The following is a 17,678-nucleotide window of genomic DNA, read 5'->3' as shown; positions in this document are numbered from 1 at the left end:
GCCGAGCCGCTACCCTCTCTCCTTGTCGGGGCTCAACGGCTGGCGATGGAGTCCAGCTAAAGGGGGACACTGCAGGCATGACGCCCTCTCAGCCCTTGCTGTGGGAACCCTTTTACCTGAGATGCTGGGGAACATCTGGAGCTCCTGGGGAAAAGGGGCTGGGGAGCTGCAGCGGCTGGCCCAGAAAGCTCTGAGGACTGGGGAGGTGCAAGGGGTGACAGGGGCAACAACCCCCAGCCCCCCTTAACAGCTGCCTCTGCTCTGCCATGGCTTTGCCCCCCACATAGGACGAACCCCGCACGCACAGCCCACCCCCTGCTCCCCATTGGCTTCACTTTGTGAATTTGCCCCCTCCGTGCCCCCCTCCTAGCGCAGCGTGGGGGGGAGCTGCGGGCACAGCGGGCGCCTCGCCCGCTGCCTGGTTGGGAGCGCGGTGCTCGCTATCTGCTCCCATCTGCCCCCAACACCGATCCATCCTTGTTAAGCCCGGCGGAGAGATGCTTTTGCCCGCCGTGTTGTGAAGTGATAACTCAGCCGCATTTGCAAAACAACTTTCCTCTTGTTTATTACATAATGATCCATTGATTGTGGGTAATGTTGCATGCCCGCCGCTGCAGCCGTGCGAGGAGCGCTCCCCTGGCACGCTGGAGGGGCTCGGGCAGGCGCCGACACCGCCGGCTGTAACCAGAGAGTGGCTGGCGGCTCTGGCGGCTGAGGGCTCCCACAGGGCTAAGGTTGTGGGGCTGGGTGCCCCACATCCCACCTGCATCCCCTGTATCCCCCAACCTCGCTCCCTACCCTCGGCTCCCACGGGAGGGGGGGACCTGCTTTTTGCCTTTCATCCTCCCTGGTTGCGCCAGGCCTGACATCATTCCCTGCGCCATAATAGCTGTGCGAGGCCTCCTGCTCCCGGGAAGCTGGCGCTGCCGTGGCTTGTACTGGGGAGCACCTCCTGGAAACAACCCTGGGGCCGTAGGGGCTGCAGGTCGCTGGGATCAGAGAGGCAGAGCTTGGCATGTGCAGACAGGCAGTGGTGGGAGCTGGTCAGCGCTGCAGCCATTTCTGTCCCCAGGGTCCCGGTATCACCCTGGCACTGACCCTACCGTGGCAGAGACAGGCTGTGCCCGTGTCAGGTGTTGGGGAAAGCAAGGCAGGGAGCAGTGATGCGAGGGCTGTGCAGCACTTGGAAAGCCCAGGCTGTGCCTCCTGGAAAGGCTAGTGCAAGCCCTGGGGTGCAGCCAGCCTCCTGGAGCACCATGCTGGGTTTGCCCCATGGGACTGGGATGTGATACTTGGTGCCATCCACTGAGGGCCTCCTCTGTTTTACTCTGTGCTATGATGCCCACCCTTGGAGCAGGAGAACTGGACAGGTCCCAGTGTCACTGCCCTGCCTGGTCCACGCAAAAGGGCAGTGCCAACATCAATAACTGGATGGGAGGAGGAAGGAAAAGTCCCCTGCTGGGGCCAGCTGGAGGAATAAGCTGGGGCTGGAGGGTACCCCCATTCCCTTCCCATGCTAGTTCACCTGGAGCTTGGTGAGGAAAAGCCACATCAGGAATGGGATGACTGACAAGATGGGCATCACCCCACGCAGGGTGAGTGCCACCCAAAACATGCCAGCAGTGGTGTACATGTGTGCATGGTCAGGGCCATGCCACCTGGTGCGTGCTGGCTGGGGATCACCTGGGGTGACTGTGGGTCAGCGTCGGTGCCCTGTGCTGGCAGGGCTGCTGCTGCTGCTGCTGCTGCTGCTGCTGCGGCTGCACCAACTGCAGTTTTGCAGGACAAAGGTGAAGCCATTTCGCACCATAAACACTGGCAGCAGAGTGGCACGGGGCAGGTGGGGCCGGCCAGAGGCCACAGAGCTCGTGACAAACCATTTATGGTTTCTCGGCTTGGGACACCCGGGAGCGCCCCAGCCCCTGCCCAGGCTGATGTCACCAGCGTAAGGCTGGGGGAGGAAGAGGAGCCGTCCAGCCCGTGGCCAGGAGCGAAGGCCACGGTGACGTGCCAGGCCGGCTGCGTGCAGCCCGGCAGGTAGGCACGGCTCGATGCCAGGCTGTGTGTGGAAGGGGCAGAGCCACATCCCCAAGGCCAGCTGCCCACGCCAGGTCCTTATGCGTTTGGCCAGAGAATGGGATGCACCCAGCCCTGCCTGGGAGGACAAATGCTGCCATGGGGTGATGCAAAGCCTTGTGCCACTTGGCCAGTCCAGCCACACACCCTGTGCCCAGAGCTAGACTTGCTGCCGTGGTTGTAGAAGCTGCCCAGCACCTGGAGGGCACTTGAACCCCCGTACTGGAGTCCCAGTGAGGGCTCCCCTCTGCCATGGGGCAGCAGGGCTTGTGAATCCCCTGTACCAGTACCCCAGGACTCTCCTGGCTGGTCCAGGCTGCCCCGAGCATGCCACACTGGAACTTGCCCACGGGCATGGAGTGGAGCAGGGCTGGGCAGCCAGTCCCCACCGATCTGGCAGCAGTGCCACACATGCCAGGGAGCAGTGCCAAGGTCAAGGCAAGTAGCAGGAGGGATTTTGCAAGCATGCTACACTGTGCCAAGGTGGCCAGCTCAGTTGCCTGCTCCCTGCCATAAGGCAGCAACCAACAGGCCTGTTCCAGGCTCCTCAGCCCACTGTGCTGTCTGCCCTGCACAAGGACAGGGGCTGTGGCTGGTCCCCGCAGCCAGAGTCCAGGGCAGGTGTACAGCCCTGGGCAGCGCTGGGCAATGCTGCCCCAGCCAGACAGCCAAGCCCTGGCTACACCATGCCCAGCCAGCCCAGGGCCAGTCACCGGGCGCCGAGGGCACCCCAAATGCCCTTCGGTAGCAGGGGGTCCGCGTCAAAATCCCCGGCCCCGCAGTGGGCAAGGCCTGCAGGAGCACGGGGCGGGGGACGTGGGGAGCCTAGGGCAAGCCAGGAGTGCTCGAAGGACCCGTCTGACTGGTTCGTCGGCTCTTCGCGCACCCGGACAAGCCCGGGCCGGCGGGACGCTGAGCCACCGCCCAGCAGCGCCCGCTGGGGTGGGGGAAGAGCGGCAGCACCACCGCAATGGCTGTGGGGACCCCTCAGCAGAGGCTGTGTTTGTAAGCACATCAGTCCCCATTAGAAAAGGAGTTGCAGCCCCCACCTTGGACCCTCGCTGCCTTGTGGGGAGACCGATTGCCCTTCTCCCTGGAGACAGCGGAGCCCCCCAGCACACTGGACCCACACGGCTGAGCCCTGCATCCTCCGGGGCTGCGTGGAGCTAGCGGTGAGGCTGTGTGTGCTCCACTCCCCCCATTAGATGTGACCCCATGCCCAAGGGATCCCTGAGCACAACCCTCTCCCCATGTACCCCCTTGCCTCACTGAAGGCACTCGGGGGGAGCTGAGGGCATCCCCCCACCCTATCCCGCCAGAGCCGCCGCGCAGACAGGCGTGCGCCAGGTCCCCCCGACGCCAGCAGGAGCTGGCACGCCCAGCAGAGCCAGACATGCCGAGGGGGCTGATGTGGGGATTCCCACGGGGCTCCCAGGCACACTGAGTGCCATCCCACTGCCACTCGCCCCGTGCAGTAGGCAGGGATGACGAGAAGAGCTCGCTTCGTGCCTGCCGCTCCCGGGGCTTCTCCTAGCCACTGGCCCCCAGCACTCCCTGGGGACACATGCCAAGGGCGCTGCCCGTGGCTCCACACCGCCCTTACCTGCGGGTACTCCCTGCTGTCCACACGTCCTCCTGCGGGCAGCACAGTGTCCCTCCGTGCCAGAGCCTGGTGGGTCGATGGCGGGGCAAAACGGGCGGGAGGCTGGAGAAGCACTCCGCAACCCCCTGGAGCACCCTCGTTGCCAGAGATGCCGAGCTTGCGACTGGAGCCGTAGTGCCTGGGGCTGGCGAGGTGGGTGGCACAGGGGAAGTCCGCACCTGGCTCTCGCTGCCCACCCCTGATCCCTTACCCCATCTGGAGCCCACGTTGAGGGTCAGGGGCTGACCGCTGGCTAGCTGGAAGCACCTCACACCGCTGTGACCAAGGGGATCGCTTTGATTTCTTTCTTGTTTAGATTTTGGGAGTTTTTTTAAATCCTTTTATTTATTTTTTAATTTTTTTTTTCTCTCTCTCTCTCTCTCTTTTTTTTTTTTTAAATAGACTAAGAGCAGAATATGAAAATCACCAGCCAAAGCACTTGGAAAAAAGGTTGAGATTGGTTTCTTTTTGTTTTGTTTTGTTTTGTTTGTTTTTTTTCCCCCCAAAAAGTGTCTGTGCGTTTGCATAGGTCAGGTCTTCACGGAAGACGAGGAGAATCCAACACGTTCGACTATGTACAAGCCGGCGTGGGGCCGGCGCCGCTGCTATGGTACAGTATAGATATATCTCTAGTCGCTCTCTGTACAGTATGTATAGATCTCTATATAGGTATGTACAGGCTGCCCGGCCACCGGGCTCCCCAGCCTGGCACTGCCCCTCCCCGCCTCAGCCATAGAGCACCGGCTGAGCTGTCGGCAGGACTCCCAGGGGCAAGGCTCTGTGCCGCGGAACGGTGTCGGCAGAAGGTGCGTTGCAAGCAGCAGCACCAAGATGCATCTTCGCAGACGTGGCCGTAGCCCTTGGTAGGGTAGGGGGTGAGTTCCAGCCAAGAATGGCATCTGCCGTGGCCCCCAGCCCCATGGGGCGGCTCTCTGGGCAGAGGGTGGCGATGCGGAGGAACCGGGTGGTCCCCCATGGTGGTTCCCCACTGGCTCTCATGAGGGGCAGCAGGTTAGGGGGTCCCCGCTTGGCAGAACCGTGCTGGGTGGGCCCCCACCAGCATCAGGAGCTAGGAGGCCAGCAGTGTCATGAGGAAGAGCGCGACGGCCACAGCCAGAGGCAAGTGTTCCCGCTTGGGGCTGGTGCCACTGATACTCTTCTCCAGCTTGGGCATCTCCGGGTTGAAGTTGTCTGTGGAGAAGAGCAAAAGGGTGAAGGTGGCAATAAGGCAGCCCTGACTCCCATCCCGTGGCTGGGGCTGCCTCGTGGGAGGTGGTAGGGGGGATACATTGCTGTGGGGCTGGGGTCTCTGCCTGACTCACCCAGGTCCTCGATCTTCACCTCTGGCCGCAGGGTGAATTGCGGCAGAGTGGGTGCCAGCTTCTCCCCGGAGTGTGACGCTGCAAGAGGGAGAGAGGACGTGGGGGTCACCCACTCCCTGGCCACCTTGTGTCACAGCCCACATGCCAGAGGGGATGGGAGGCCCAGGGGGGATATGGAACCCACCAGCAGGCCATGCAGCCCCCCACTTGCCCGCAGCCCCAAGGGTGGGCATGGGGGTACTTACTGGTGGCACAGCACACGAACACCTTCATTTTCAGGCAGGCCCGGCGGTGGTTGTGGGTTGGGGTGGCTGCAAGGCAAGAGTGGGCTGGGGTCGTCTGGCTGTGGATGACCCCAGCCCTGGGCACCTGGCGGCTCGGTGGGTCCAGGCACGGTGAGGTCTGACCCTGCCTGGAGGTGAAGCAGCAGAACCCCCACCCTGCACCCCAAAGCTGCACCTGCATCCTTACCCTGCACCCCAGTTCTGCACCAGTACCCTGTGTTTTGCACCTGCACCAGCACCCCCACCCACACGCCCATCCTGCTCCCCTGCATCCTGACTTTCCCCTACCTTCTCATCTCACCACGGCATCATAACCCACCCCCTTCCCCCCCCCCCCCAAACCACCACTCTTCCCCCCCACTCCATCCCTGAGATCAGGGTTCCCATTCCTGGGGGAGGCTGCAGCCATCCATAGAAGGGGTGGGGGGGGGGGGGAGTTGAAATGGGAGGGATCCTGAGGGGCAGAGGGGCCCAGCCGGGTGTTGAGGTGTTGAGAAACCAGCTTGGGCAAGGACGCAGGTCACCCATCCAGGGACAGGAGGCTCTGCGGGAGTCCCATCCCGGCGCCCCACGTACAGATGTAGTAGTACTCCTGCCCTGCGCGGAACTCGTAGCCCAGCGAGAAGGCGCTGTAGCGCTGGAACTTCTCCGAGAACTTGATGGGGCTGTGCGGTGCATGGGGCCGGTTGCACTCCCAGCGCTTGAAGCCCTGGCTGGTGTTGCAGGTGCGGTAGCCCTCGGCGTTCACCATGTAGAGCACGTACTGCTCCAGCCGGTGCTCGGGCACCGAGGTGTTGTAGTGCGGGCAGTAGATGTCCAGGTAGTCGTTGACGTTCACCTGCACCGTGTAGCCCTCCCGACGCAGGCTGCAAGGGAAGAAAGCAGGAGCAGAGGGTCAGAGACACTTCCTGCACCTTCCCAAACGTTGTCTCCTGCTTTTAAAGAGAGACAGAGGCTGAAGAACAGGCAGGTCCCGGAGCGAGGACCCCGCGAGGTATCGCCGTGCTCAACCCGTATCTGGAGCCCCCTTGACACACTGGGACCCCTGTGCAACCTCAGCTTCACGGACCTGCAGTGCAGCATCACCACCTCGGCAAGCACATGCCAGCCTGGGACAGCAGGGACGCTGCTGGGGGCAGATGCTGTGGGTGCCAAGCCACGTGCACGGGTGGGACACCTGTTAAGAGCATCAGTCCACGCTGCCGGATCCTGTCAGCCGTGAGAGGAGGGGAACAGACACAGCGAGGCAGACAGACCAACCTGGGCACAAGAACGATGCGCACCCAGAGTCCTGCAGCCCTGAGCTTTGCAGGGAGGGAAACGGGGCCCCACCATTCCCCAGCTCCAGCCGCCTAGAGCCGACCCTCCGCGGTTGCCCACCGTGGCCCCAGCCCTGCCACGCGTCAGTGCTCAGAGAAAGGATTTCTCACCCAGCTCTGGCTAATCCCGTTAGTTCGTTAATGCCGTAAAGGTTGGCCCTGGGGGAGCCTCATTTACATTGATTAGGAGCAGCAATCCCCTCAGATCCACTCAGGAGAGGCTCCGCTGGCTCCTAATCCGCGCCCGATGGAAATCCCGGCCGCGGTAATCCTCGCTGCCGTGCTGACCCACTGCTCCTGCCAATTAATTACGAGCCAGCGCTGCCAAGCACTCGCTTTGCACCGAGCTGCCGTGGTGGTGCCCACCCTGATCGGACCTCGCTACTGTACCACACTGGTGCGCCCACCCCCGACCGAGTCTCGCTGCTTTGGGGGTACCTCACTTGGTTCCCCCAGGATGTGGACCGCAGCACCCTGGCCGGGGTCACTTGCTGTGGACTGCTCCAGCTCGGAGCCCCTTTCACCACCTGTCAGGGCAAATCTGGGCTCATGAGCCCAGCACTCTGGAGGTACCCCCCCGACCCGATGCCCTGCTCGGCTTCCTGGGTCTCCCTGGCAGGGCTGGGCAGGCAGTGGGCAGGGCAGCGTGTGCAGACACTCCACCCTGCACAACCGCCCCTGGCGCTGTTTGGGGAGCGCTGGCACCGTGCCAGCGCCCGTGGTACCCCAGTACACACGGTTCCAAAAGCCAGGCTCCAGAGAGAGAACCAAAGGGGGACCCCAGCACTGCTGCCTCTCCACTCGGGGTGGCTGCGGACAGTGGGGGTCGGGGGAGGGGTGGTGGTGAGGGGGGCTACAGCAAACCTCGGCACCCGTGGGACAGGGAGCACAGCCCCACATGGCACCTCCCTCGCTGCGCAGCCGCTATTCCCTGGCCCAACCCAGCGCCCGCTGGCCACCGGGCAGCTCCTCCACCAGCAAGGTGCTGAGGCAGCCACCCTTGCTCCGCGGGGCGCCGGGACCTTTCATCTTCCTCCTTTGATGTGGTTGGAAGAGGGGGGGGGAAGGAAAAAAAGCTTATTATTAAAGAAATGGCCCGGAGGAGAAAATTGCAATTAACTCCGTGCGGGACGCAGGGCTGGGACGCCAGCGTGCCCAGAGCCAGCTGCCCCAAAGCAGGATGGGTGCTGGCAGCTGGTGCTTGCCACGGCCAGGCTGTGGTTGTGCCAGGGGAGTGAGGAACTGAGGGAAGCACATTCCCCAGGATCGCCCCCAGGTTTCTGCATCGTCTGGAGAGATACCTGGCTCCGTCATCTGCCATGCCAGGGGAAACCCTGTCCTGAGGTGCCAGGGAGCTGTAACTCTCCGCTTCCCCTGTGGCACCTGTCACTGAGGCGTATACACACCCTCGAGAGACCCCACGCCGGTGCTCATTAAAGGAGTATGGCTCCTGATAAACAGCCTCACTGACGAACTCTGCCCCACACGGCACCAAAGTGTCCCCTCGGGCTGGGGCACACCAGCACCAGGGGAGCCAAGGTGGTGTGATGGGCTCCCCGTGGCACCGAACCTCACGGGCATCGCAGGTGGGCGGGGCTGGAGAACAGCTTCAAACGGGTGGAACCGGGGGGGGTCCCCATGGCCCAGAGCACATCCAGGGGACTCTGGCAGCAACCTCAGCTCCTGTGCCGTGGCTGCCAGTCCCATGGGTGCAGAGCAGTACCCCAGACAGCAGAGTGTCTCCAAATCTCGGCAGCCCTGATGTTGTCACTGTAGTGCCCTGGGCTCTGTTTGTGGCACCACCTGGCAGTGCAAGGCAAGCAGAGCCGAGTGCCCGGCTCAGCTTCAGCGCCAGACAGAGAACACAGGGACCCCTTTTCGGGTGGAAGGATGGGAACAGACACTCAGAGTAAGGGTCTCAGCTGCTTTTCTCACTGTCAGCCACTCCAGAGCGGGCAAAGGGACTGCCCAGTCCCTATCAGCCCCCACAACTATCAGGAAATCTCAGAGACTGATGACATGGGTCAGGACAGATCCTGCAGCCTTCAGGGTTCTGGCAGCCATGGTGCTGCCAGTGGGGCACGACAGGCTCTGGCAGTGCCCGAAGGGTTAAGTGCAGGAGCAGAACGGGCAGCATCACTTCTGCACGACTGCATTTTTAGAGCAGGGCTTTGAAAAGCAGTGGTACCTTCCAGCAGCCTGTCGACTCCGGGCAGATGGATGTCCCCTGGCAGAACTGTCCCAAGCACAGGCTGGGCTCTGTGCCCACCGTCCCCGCACCGACGGGACCCCAACTACCTGGCAAGCCGCAGCTGCTGGTGAGCTGGGCGGCTGCTCTGCTCCCATCTGCTGTGGTAAATCTGTGCTGAGCGCCGCACGCTCACTCAGGCACTGCTCGGGAGCGCCTGGTGCACTGCAGCACGCCCCGGCAGCAGCCCAGACCCCCGCCTAGACCCTCCGGCTGCGGGGACTTGTCCCCGCGTAAAGGCTTGACGAGTGGCATAGCTTGAGCTGAGCTCGGCATCCCACGTTGGCTGTGCCATCAACGAGGACGGGAGCAATGAGAGGAGTCCCTCGGTGCGGGTGATGGCATGGTGCCCCTCAGCACTGAGTTCCAGGGTGGACAACACCCTCCAGCACAGCTGAATCCTTTGTTCGGCTCGGGCAGCTTCGCCCTTTCGGCACATCCGGGGCCATCGATCAGCCAGGGAACAAAAAAGTGCCATTGATTTGCGCCGTCCCCTTCCAGTCACCCCACGCTACAGCGAGAGGTGAAGACGCTATCGATCGCCATGGTCAGTCAACCCCGATGGGCAGAGGGACGGACAGACAGACAGACAGCCCCCGCCTGCACCCACCGCTCACCGCTGGGGAGACGGCTGGCTCAGCCTGGGCACCCCCCCCTCCGTGCCAGCTCTCCTCCCCACGCAGGCAACGCTGCACAGTCACGGCACCCAGACGGCCTCGCACACGCGCGCTGGCTCGGCAGACAGCGCCAGCGACGCAGCCCACGCGTACGGGTGGCACAGCACACGGCCCCCCTCCTCTTTCCTTCAGCACCCCCCAAACTCGCCTGATGCAGCCGCAAGGTGCGGGCGCAGAAGGCATCGCCGGCACACGGTGTCCCCCGTGGGCCACCTCCCCGCTCAGCAAACCGGAGCTCCTGGGGAGATGCGGGGGGGAGGAAGGGGCTGCTCCCTGGGGACAGGGTGGCAGGCGGAGGCACTGTAGTGCCACCAAGCAGCACCCGCCTCGAGGTGATTGGCACAGCCTTGCTCGAGCATCCCGGGATCCCCAGCACCACTCTACAGATCCCCCCTGCACCCCTGCCCCTATCGACAGCCTTGGCGATCCCCTTAATCCCCGCTAAAGCCCGAACCTTCCCGCTCTGCTAACAAGATCAATGAGGTTTCTAATTGGGTTTTAATTAAACCATCAATCTGCAACCAGTGACTCAATTACCAGCCCGGGCAAGAGCTGGTGGCTCCGGCCCTGTTGCACCTCGGGACAGCCTCCGCACCCCGATGCCGTGGCCCCTTCTCCCACGGGAACCTCGTGGGCCCCGGTCACGCTGCCGGGACTCGGTGCCGCCCAGCGCGGTGACTCACGGGGCACGGCACCCTCTGCCCCCGGGGCAGTAGCTTCCGCCAGCACCGCAGCCAGCACTCATAGGTGACTGGGGGCTCTGTGCCCCCACAGAGACCTGTCTAGGAGGGCACAGCCGTGAGGGAGGAGGTGGGCAGAGCCCCTCAGCCCACTTAAGAACCCTGCAGGCAGTGAGGCTGGGTGATTAGCTGCTGAGAGATAATCACCACCTTCCCCAACCCGGCAGGCCAGAGAGCTGCCCCTGGCCGGGTAGGGGCAGGGAAGTGCCCCTTGCCCTGCAGCAGCTCCTACTGAATACCCCTGGGACCCACTGGGGTGAGGGCGTCCCTCCTGCAGCAGGTGATGCCATTCCCAATCTCGACGTTGCCAATTGTGATGGAGGGATCTGGCCAGACACAGCCACACTAGCGTCAAGGTCTGGCAGCCCCAGAGGACCCAGGAACCCGGGCAGCCCCAGCCCCCACCGGCGGGCACAGAGCAGGAACGTGGCTCCTCTCCCGTGTGAGAGGCTCCCGCAGGAGAGGCTGCTCCGTGCGAGGGCTCTCGAGAGCCTGCTGTGGCCGGAACACAAAAGTCAGCCAGATAAAAGCTGCTGTGAAGAGGTGAGCCCGGTGGCAGCTCACTGATGGCTGGAGGAGGGGAGGTGTCTAGGGATGCTAAGCCCTCCCTGCACACAGGTGTGCTCTACCATGCATGCACCAGCACCACAGGTGCCCCCATCCCACATCCACCCTGCTCTGCCCTCTCCACAGCACTGGGCACCCCAAGGCCTCAGGCACCAGCACTCGCCACACTGGAGCCAGGGGTGCAGTGTGTGGCTGTCACTCCAACCTGCTCTGGGGAGTTCCCAGGGACCAGAGTGGCATCAGCCACACCGGGCCCGAGCACGGGGACAAATTGCTGTACTCACCTTGGCACCCAGAACACCCTGCAGGAAGGTGGCATCCTACATGCATGGGCATACTGGGGCCCTCGCTAGGGACACCTGTAGGATGCCTTGGCCATAAACCATGGGGCCCCACAGGGGGTGCATCCTCCCCTCCTGAATGCCAGCACTGGCTGGCATGTGGCCACCTTCGACCTTCATCCTGTGCCACCAAGCCTGTTCCTGGCAGGACTTGGGAGTGGAGGGAAAGGGCCAGCCAACGATTGTGCTATGCCCCCAGGGCTTGCTGGCTACCAGCAGCAGAGCTGATGGCACTGACAGCGAATGCAGCCGGACCAATCCGGCCGAGCAGGAGCAGACACCTCTGGTGCCCTGAGCCTCTGACCCCACCTTCCCCAAGGCTTTGTCACCAGCACCCCCAACCTGCTGCAGATGTGGTGCCCTGCCCACTCCATGGCCCTCCTGGCCCCCCTAGTACCCCCAGCCATCCACCGTGGTGGCCAGGGGACTTGATGAGCATGCCCAAGGGGGATGAGCCACCGCCAGATCACAACCCCCGAAGCAACACCAAGCCCCTAGGTGCTACGGTCAGGCTCCGCAGGGCAGCCTCTCGCCCTCTCCTCCTCTGCCAGGGTGCCCAGGGCGGTGCGGCAGACGACGCGATACATTTCTGGGGGTGCCTGTCGCAGCCCCCCAGGAGCAGCCCACAGCTGAGCCCGCCACCCTCCCACCCCCTCCCCAGAGAGCCCCCACGGGGGCCGTGCAGGGCTTGTTTATTGCTCTGATTGCAGCGGGGTTGCTGGGATTTGCAGGCTGCGGCCCAGGGAGCCTAATTCCCCCCATAATTTATCTAATCCAGACACTTCGCCGCGCGGCTGTAATTGCGGCCGAGCTGCCGCACTGCCTAACAATAAATATCAGCTCCGGAGTCCCTGGGACACGTCTCTGCCGCAGCCGCCCCCACCGTGCGCCGCCCGTGCCCTGAGCCGGACGCTGGCAGCCGCGCCAGAGACGCGTGCGCAGCGGGCATGGGCGTCTGGCTGCGACACCCCCCGGGTTGGGCATGGTGGGCACAGGGCTGGCACCCGCCCCCTCCCTCCTCCTCCCAGTCCCTGGGGTGGGGGAGGGGGGTGTCGAGGCAGTGCCCAGGCCACACGGTACACGGTTGCGAGTGACACGGTGAGGAGAGGTGGCTCCTTGCTCGTGGTGGCCCTTTGGTTATGATGGGGCGAGGGTGGGGGGCACTGGATTTGCCCCCGCACCTCGAGGTCCTGGCAAATGTCACAGCATGGGGGTGACGCTGGTAGGTGAGTGGGGGGCCAGCTGGAGGAACAGAGTGCAGGGGGGGTGCCCAAGCGCAGCAGGGTGAGCCAAGCGCCTCGCCATTGTGCTGTGCCTCGGTACGTCGCACACACGCACGATTTATGGGGCCCGAGCTTCCGCCTGGCGACACAAAACCAATGGGAGGGGAGGGGGCTGCTGGGGACTCTGCTCCCCGGCAAAGGGGCGCAGGGCGGGGGGGAGCCCGGGGGAGCTCTCACACCGATGAGTACCGGGAGATGCTCCGGCTAGACTCACGTCCTCGCCACACCCCTGTGCGCTCGCACCGGCGACGGAAGAGGAGCTGGACGCTTGCAGCAGGCACAGCTCCCCGAGCCCCACAGAGGGTTCCCTGGACCCGCCGTGGACTCGCAGCCCCGAGGGGGAGCCCAGCCCAGCAGTGCCCATCGTCACCCCAAAATCTGTACAGTGCCCGCTGCCCTCTGGCGCAGCCATGACAGCCTCAGGTGTGGGTGTCATGCCCCTCATGCCACCGGACAGCCCCGCGGCGGGCGAGGGCAGGGCGCAACCCCCGGCACAAACATAAGAGAGGTGTCGGGGGACCGCGGCCACCGACTGCCCGGGCTCCCGGTGGCCGTGGGCGCGACGGCAGTTTCCACACCTCCCCTAGCAACCCCCACCTCGCCCCCGCAATCCCCACTGAATGTTTCGGAGCCGCCGTCCTCGGCTGCTGCCCCGAAGCTGGCACCGCTGCTCGCCCGAGCGGCGGGGGGGCGGCGGGCACCCGTCGGGCTCCCCCTGCGCCGCGCCGCCGGTGCCGCTCCCGCGCCCAGACAGACGGGGGGCGCGTCTGGCGGCGGGGTCGCCGCAGCAGGGCCACCTTCCCTGACCGGTTCCTCGGGAAGGAGATGGCACACCGGTCGTACCCTTCCGATGGCACACGGTGCTACCTCGGGGCGGGTCAGTGCATACGGGGAGGGAAGGGGCTTGGTTCCCGGTGCCACCGACCTGACCGCACCCGCACCAGGAACCACCGAACGCAGCTCCACCGACCCCGTCGGTGCCCGCGCCCCGCCCGGCAGCGCAGTCCCGTGTACCTGCACCGGTCGGGTCCAAACCCCCCCCCCCCACTCTGACTCCGCGTGCAGGGCGAGGGGCGCGGAGACGGGGCGGGGGAGGGCGACAGCGGCACCTACACTGGGGGGGCCGGCAGCCCCGCCGCACGGGGGCGCCTCGCAGACACCGGCACCGGGGGGGTCCCGCAGTCCCGGCGCGTGCGCCCCCGGCCCGGTGTTATCTTCCCCCCCCCCGCCCCCGACCTCGCCGCTGCGCGCATCCTTCAGCGTTAGTCCTGGCGCGCCCTCGCCTCATCCTTCACGGCGGTTCCCCCCGCCCGGTCCCGGGGACATCACTCCCCGCCACACACGCACACACCCGCCTCCGGTATCGGTGCCGGTATCGGTGCCGGTACCGGCGGCCCCGCACTCACTGCAGGTTGGAGCTGTTCCAATGCACGGCGTGGCGGTTGCCCAGGACCCCCGGCGGTCCCCGGCCCGGCAGCAGCAGCAGCAGCGGGAGCAGGGGCAGGAGCGCAGCCATCCTGCCGCCGCCGCGGAGCCCGCCGCGATCCCGATGAATGGAGAACCGAGCCCGGAGCCGCCCGCGCCCCGCGCCCCCGGCGCCCAGCTCCGCCCAGCGCGCGCCCGCCGCCGCCGCGCCCCCGCGCGCACTCCCGACACCGCCCCGGGCCCGCCTGCACCGGCACCGGCATCGGCACCGGGGAGCAAGATCGTGCCGGGCTCGGGCTTGAGGGTCCTCAAGGGTGGCAGCACTGGGGTCGGGTCCCACCAGGATCCAGGAAGCCTTCCGGGCTTCACCGGGACCCCCATGACTGGGGGCACCGGGGTCACGTCCTACTGACATTGGGGTCCCTGTCTGTGGGAACACTGCGGCTCGGGGCTCTGTGAGCTATGAGTGAGTGCCCAGGGGTCCAGAGGGTCCTTGCAGTGCTGCTGCCAGCACCAGAGCAAGGCACAGTGGGGTTTGCCCCCCTGGGAATCCGGGAGCCAGTGGGAGGGTGGGCAGCATGCCAGGGCAGCCTGGCTGCTGGAGGGCCACAACCGCAATTCCAGGCTCTCCCACCTGCCCTCTGCTACCCCAGAACCTGCATGTGGCTGAGCACCCCCCCACAGGGCTGGTTCCTCACCCCTGCCTCATTTCAGGGGTCTGTGGGGCAGAAACACGCAGGGAGCTGGCAGCAGCTGTGGGGATGGTGGGTGCTCCTCAGGTGCCAGTCCCCACCAGCCATGTGGGAAGGGATCGAGCTGGGTGCCAGCTCCAGCCACCCATCCTCATCAAGATCCCTTAGCAACTACCATGTGGCACCGCCCGGCGTTGCCGTGTGCCAGGTGATCCCTGCCCCAGCACACGTGTGCACACACGGGCACGCTTGTGGCAGCGCAAGCATGGAGCTCCCCGGCGGGAGCGCGCCCGAGCACATGCACACCTCGGGCACCGACCCGGCAGTTCCTGCTCTGGCAGCGTTGGCTTTGCACATGACCCGGAGATTTGGCAGCCCGAGGAGCTTGCAAATGAAAATGGGAGGCCATGGAAGCGTGGCTGGGCTGGCTGAGCCGGCCCCGGCTGCTGCCTGTCTTGCTGGAGTCGTGAAGGTGGTGCAAGCCCATGGGGGGCAGTGCGAGGCCAAATGCCATGTCCCCATGTCCCCACAGCAGTTCCCAGGCCACAGTGTATCCCCAGGGGGGATGGGGTGTGTGTTTCTGACTGCCCAAAGCTGCCAGGGAAGCTGATGGCAAGTGTGGAGTTGCTCTGCTTTCAGGGGCCCCTTTACCAGGCTTCCTGTTGCCCCTTTGGACATTTGGATGCTCCCCCAGCCCATGCAGGGGATAAAGACGTTTGTGGCCAGGGTCTTACTGAGGCCCCCATGAAGTCCCTCTTAGTGCTGTGGAACGTCAGTGATGCTCATGGAAAGGCTGTGCCCCAGCACCTCCTGCCCCCACCCACACTGGCAACACCGGGGGGCCCAAGCCCTCACTGGAGCCCTGCTGGGAAGGGGGAGGGGGCTGGCGGAAGGGCCCAGAGGACCAAAAAAGCCTCAATTAATTATTCATCCAGGGAAGTGAAGTGGAGAAAACACAACACGTGGAAAAGGGCTCTGGCTGGCCCGGTGCGGGAGAGGGGGGGAGACATAGGGGGGTATTGAAAGGCAGGAGGAGCTGCTCAGGCCAAGACAGCAGGATGCCAGGGCACGGTGATGGTGATAGTAGCAGCAACTCCCTCTCGGTTGTGCCCTGGGGCTGGGGGCATCCCGGGGAGGGGGAGGGCTGTGCACCTCTGGAAGGGCCCAGCAGCACCGCACTGCCACCATGGAAACGCTTTGGCTCAGCAAACCCATGGCAACACACACACCTCCACATGGAAACCCCCAGCTCATGGCAACGCGCAACGCCGCGGCCAGCACCTGCGCGCTGCTGCGCTCGCTGTGGGCACCCCCACCCCGGGGCACCCCACGGCAGAATGCCCTGAGTGCTCCCATGGCGGGGACGGTGGGGGACAGAGGGACCCAGGTGGCCAAAAACATCCTGTGCATTGCCATCTGCACCCACACGGGCAGCACCCAGCGAGCATCACCCCTGGGACTTCGGGACAGACCCCCAGTTGTTGCAGCTGGCACACGGAGGGTTTTAGCTGGGTTTGGCAGGTCGCAGCAGGAGGTGGTGTCTGTGGTAGGCTTGGCCAGATGGGTGGCTTTGCTCTCAGCAAGGCATGAGAGGCCTCGAGCTCTCCAGGAGAGCTGGGGCATGAGGCAGCTTTGGTTCCTCCCCATTTCTGTAGCCCCTAATCTCCTGCACCCCATGCCTGCCATGCTGAGTGCCAGCAGGTTTCTGATTGAAAGTAGAGAGGACCTGAGCAAAACCCCCAACTTGCTGGCTGGAGTGGGCAACTAGGAGCAGCAGGGCCAGCAGGTTTCTGATTCAAAGCAGGGGACACCAGAGCAAAGCCCCCCACTCGCTGGCTGGATTGGGCAGGTACAAGCTAGAGTGGGCAGCTAGAAGCAGCAGAGCCAGCAGGTTTCAGATTGAAAGCAGGGGGGACCAAAGTAAAGCCCCCAACTCACTGGCTGCAGTGGGCAGCTATAAGGTGGAGTGTGCAACTACCAGCAGCAGGGCCAGCAGGTTTCTGATTCAAAGCAGGGGGGACCAAAGGAAAGCTCCCCACTTGCTGGCTGGAGTGGGCAGCAACCAGCAGCAGGGCCAGCAGGTTTCTGATTCAAAGCAGGGGGGACCAAAGGAAAGCTCCCCACTTGCTGGCTGGAGTGGGCAGCAAACAGCAGCAGGGCCAGCAGGTTTCTGATTCAAAGCAGGGGACACCAGACCAAAGCCCCCCACTCGCTGGCTGGATTGGGCAAGTACAAGCTAGAGTGGGCAGCTAGAAGCAGTAGGGCCAGCAGGTTTCTGATTCAAAGCAGGGGGGACCAGAGTAAATCCCCCCACTTGCTGGCTGGATTGGGCAGCTACAAGCTAGAGTGGGCATCTAGGAGCAGCAGAACCAGCAGGTTTCTGATTGAAAGCAGGGGGGACCAGAACAAAGCCCCCCACTCACTGGCTGCAGTGGGAAGCTACAAGGTGGAGTGGACAACTACCAGCAGCAGAGCCAGCAGGTTTCTGATTCAAAGCAGGGGAGACCAGAGCAAAGCCCCCCCACTCGCTGGCTGGACAGCTAGGAGCAGCAGCCATGGTAGCTGCCATGCCCGAAGCAAGGTGGGCAGAGGGGTCCTGCCAAGCTGTGTGTGCTTGGCAGAGCAGGGGACCCGTTTTGCCCGCTCTGGTTAATATTTAACCGCGGCTTCCTGTGACAGCATGTCGCAACCGCAGAGCAGAGCCGGCATTCAATAAATCATCGCGCCGGGCTGGGAGCCGGGGCGGGGGGGAACGGGAGAGGGATGGTGGGGGGGGGGGGGGGGGAGGCAGCGACGGAGCAGCGCCCAGCCGAGCGAGAGGGGGAGCCGATAAATAATTCATTAAATAAATAAACATGGCGAGAGCGCAGGGAGGAGGCAGGAGTGTAACCAAGAAAGGGCTCGGTGAACGTGGGCATTAAATATTCACCAGCCACACCTACCCGGCCCCAAAGGTGCTGAGCTCAGGGCTCCTGACCTGCCGGGGAGAGCCAGGTGCTGGCACGCGTCCAGGAGGACATGGGCAAGAACATGCCAATGACACACGGAGCCCAGTGGCCAAG

The 17,678-nt window shown here is 64.2% G+C and overlaps 1 protein-coding gene across 2 annotated transcripts; it reads right to left on the bottom strand.

The window, feature by feature from the left end:
* Window positions 1-4,175: 4,175 nt before the first annotated feature.
* Window positions 4,176-14,094, bottom strand: EFNA3 (ephrin A3). 2 transcript variants are annotated; one of them, XM_064176137.1, is made up of 5 exons: window positions 13,906-14,094; window positions 5,901-6,190; window positions 5,286-5,351; window positions 5,041-5,118; window positions 4,176-4,909 (listed from the first exon to the last, which is right to left on the bottom strand). In XM_064176137.1, the coding sequence occupies exons 1-5, from the start codon at window positions 14,013-14,015 to the stop codon at window positions 4,788-4,790; spliced, it is 666 nt and encodes a 221-aa protein (XP_064032207.1). In that variant the 5' UTR covers window positions 14,016-14,094; the 3' UTR covers window positions 4,176-4,787. The 2 variants fall into 2 exon arrangements, with proteins under 2 accessions (XP_064032207.1, XP_064032208.1); XM_064176138.1 differs by lacking the exon at window positions 13,906-14,094 and adding an exon at window positions 13,851-13,869.
* Between the last annotated feature and the right edge of the window lie 3,584 nt (window positions 14,095-17,678).

Source organism: Pogoniulus pusillus, chromosome 43, assembly GCF_015220805.1.
Source record: "Pogoniulus pusillus isolate bPogPus1 chromosome 43, bPogPus1.pri, whole genome shotgun sequence".
Taxonomy (NCBI): Eukaryota; Metazoa; Chordata; class Aves; order Piciformes; family Lybiidae; genus Pogoniulus; species Pogoniulus pusillus.
Note: the sequence above shows the minus strand (reverse complement) of the source record. Positions and strands in the feature narration are given on the sequence as shown.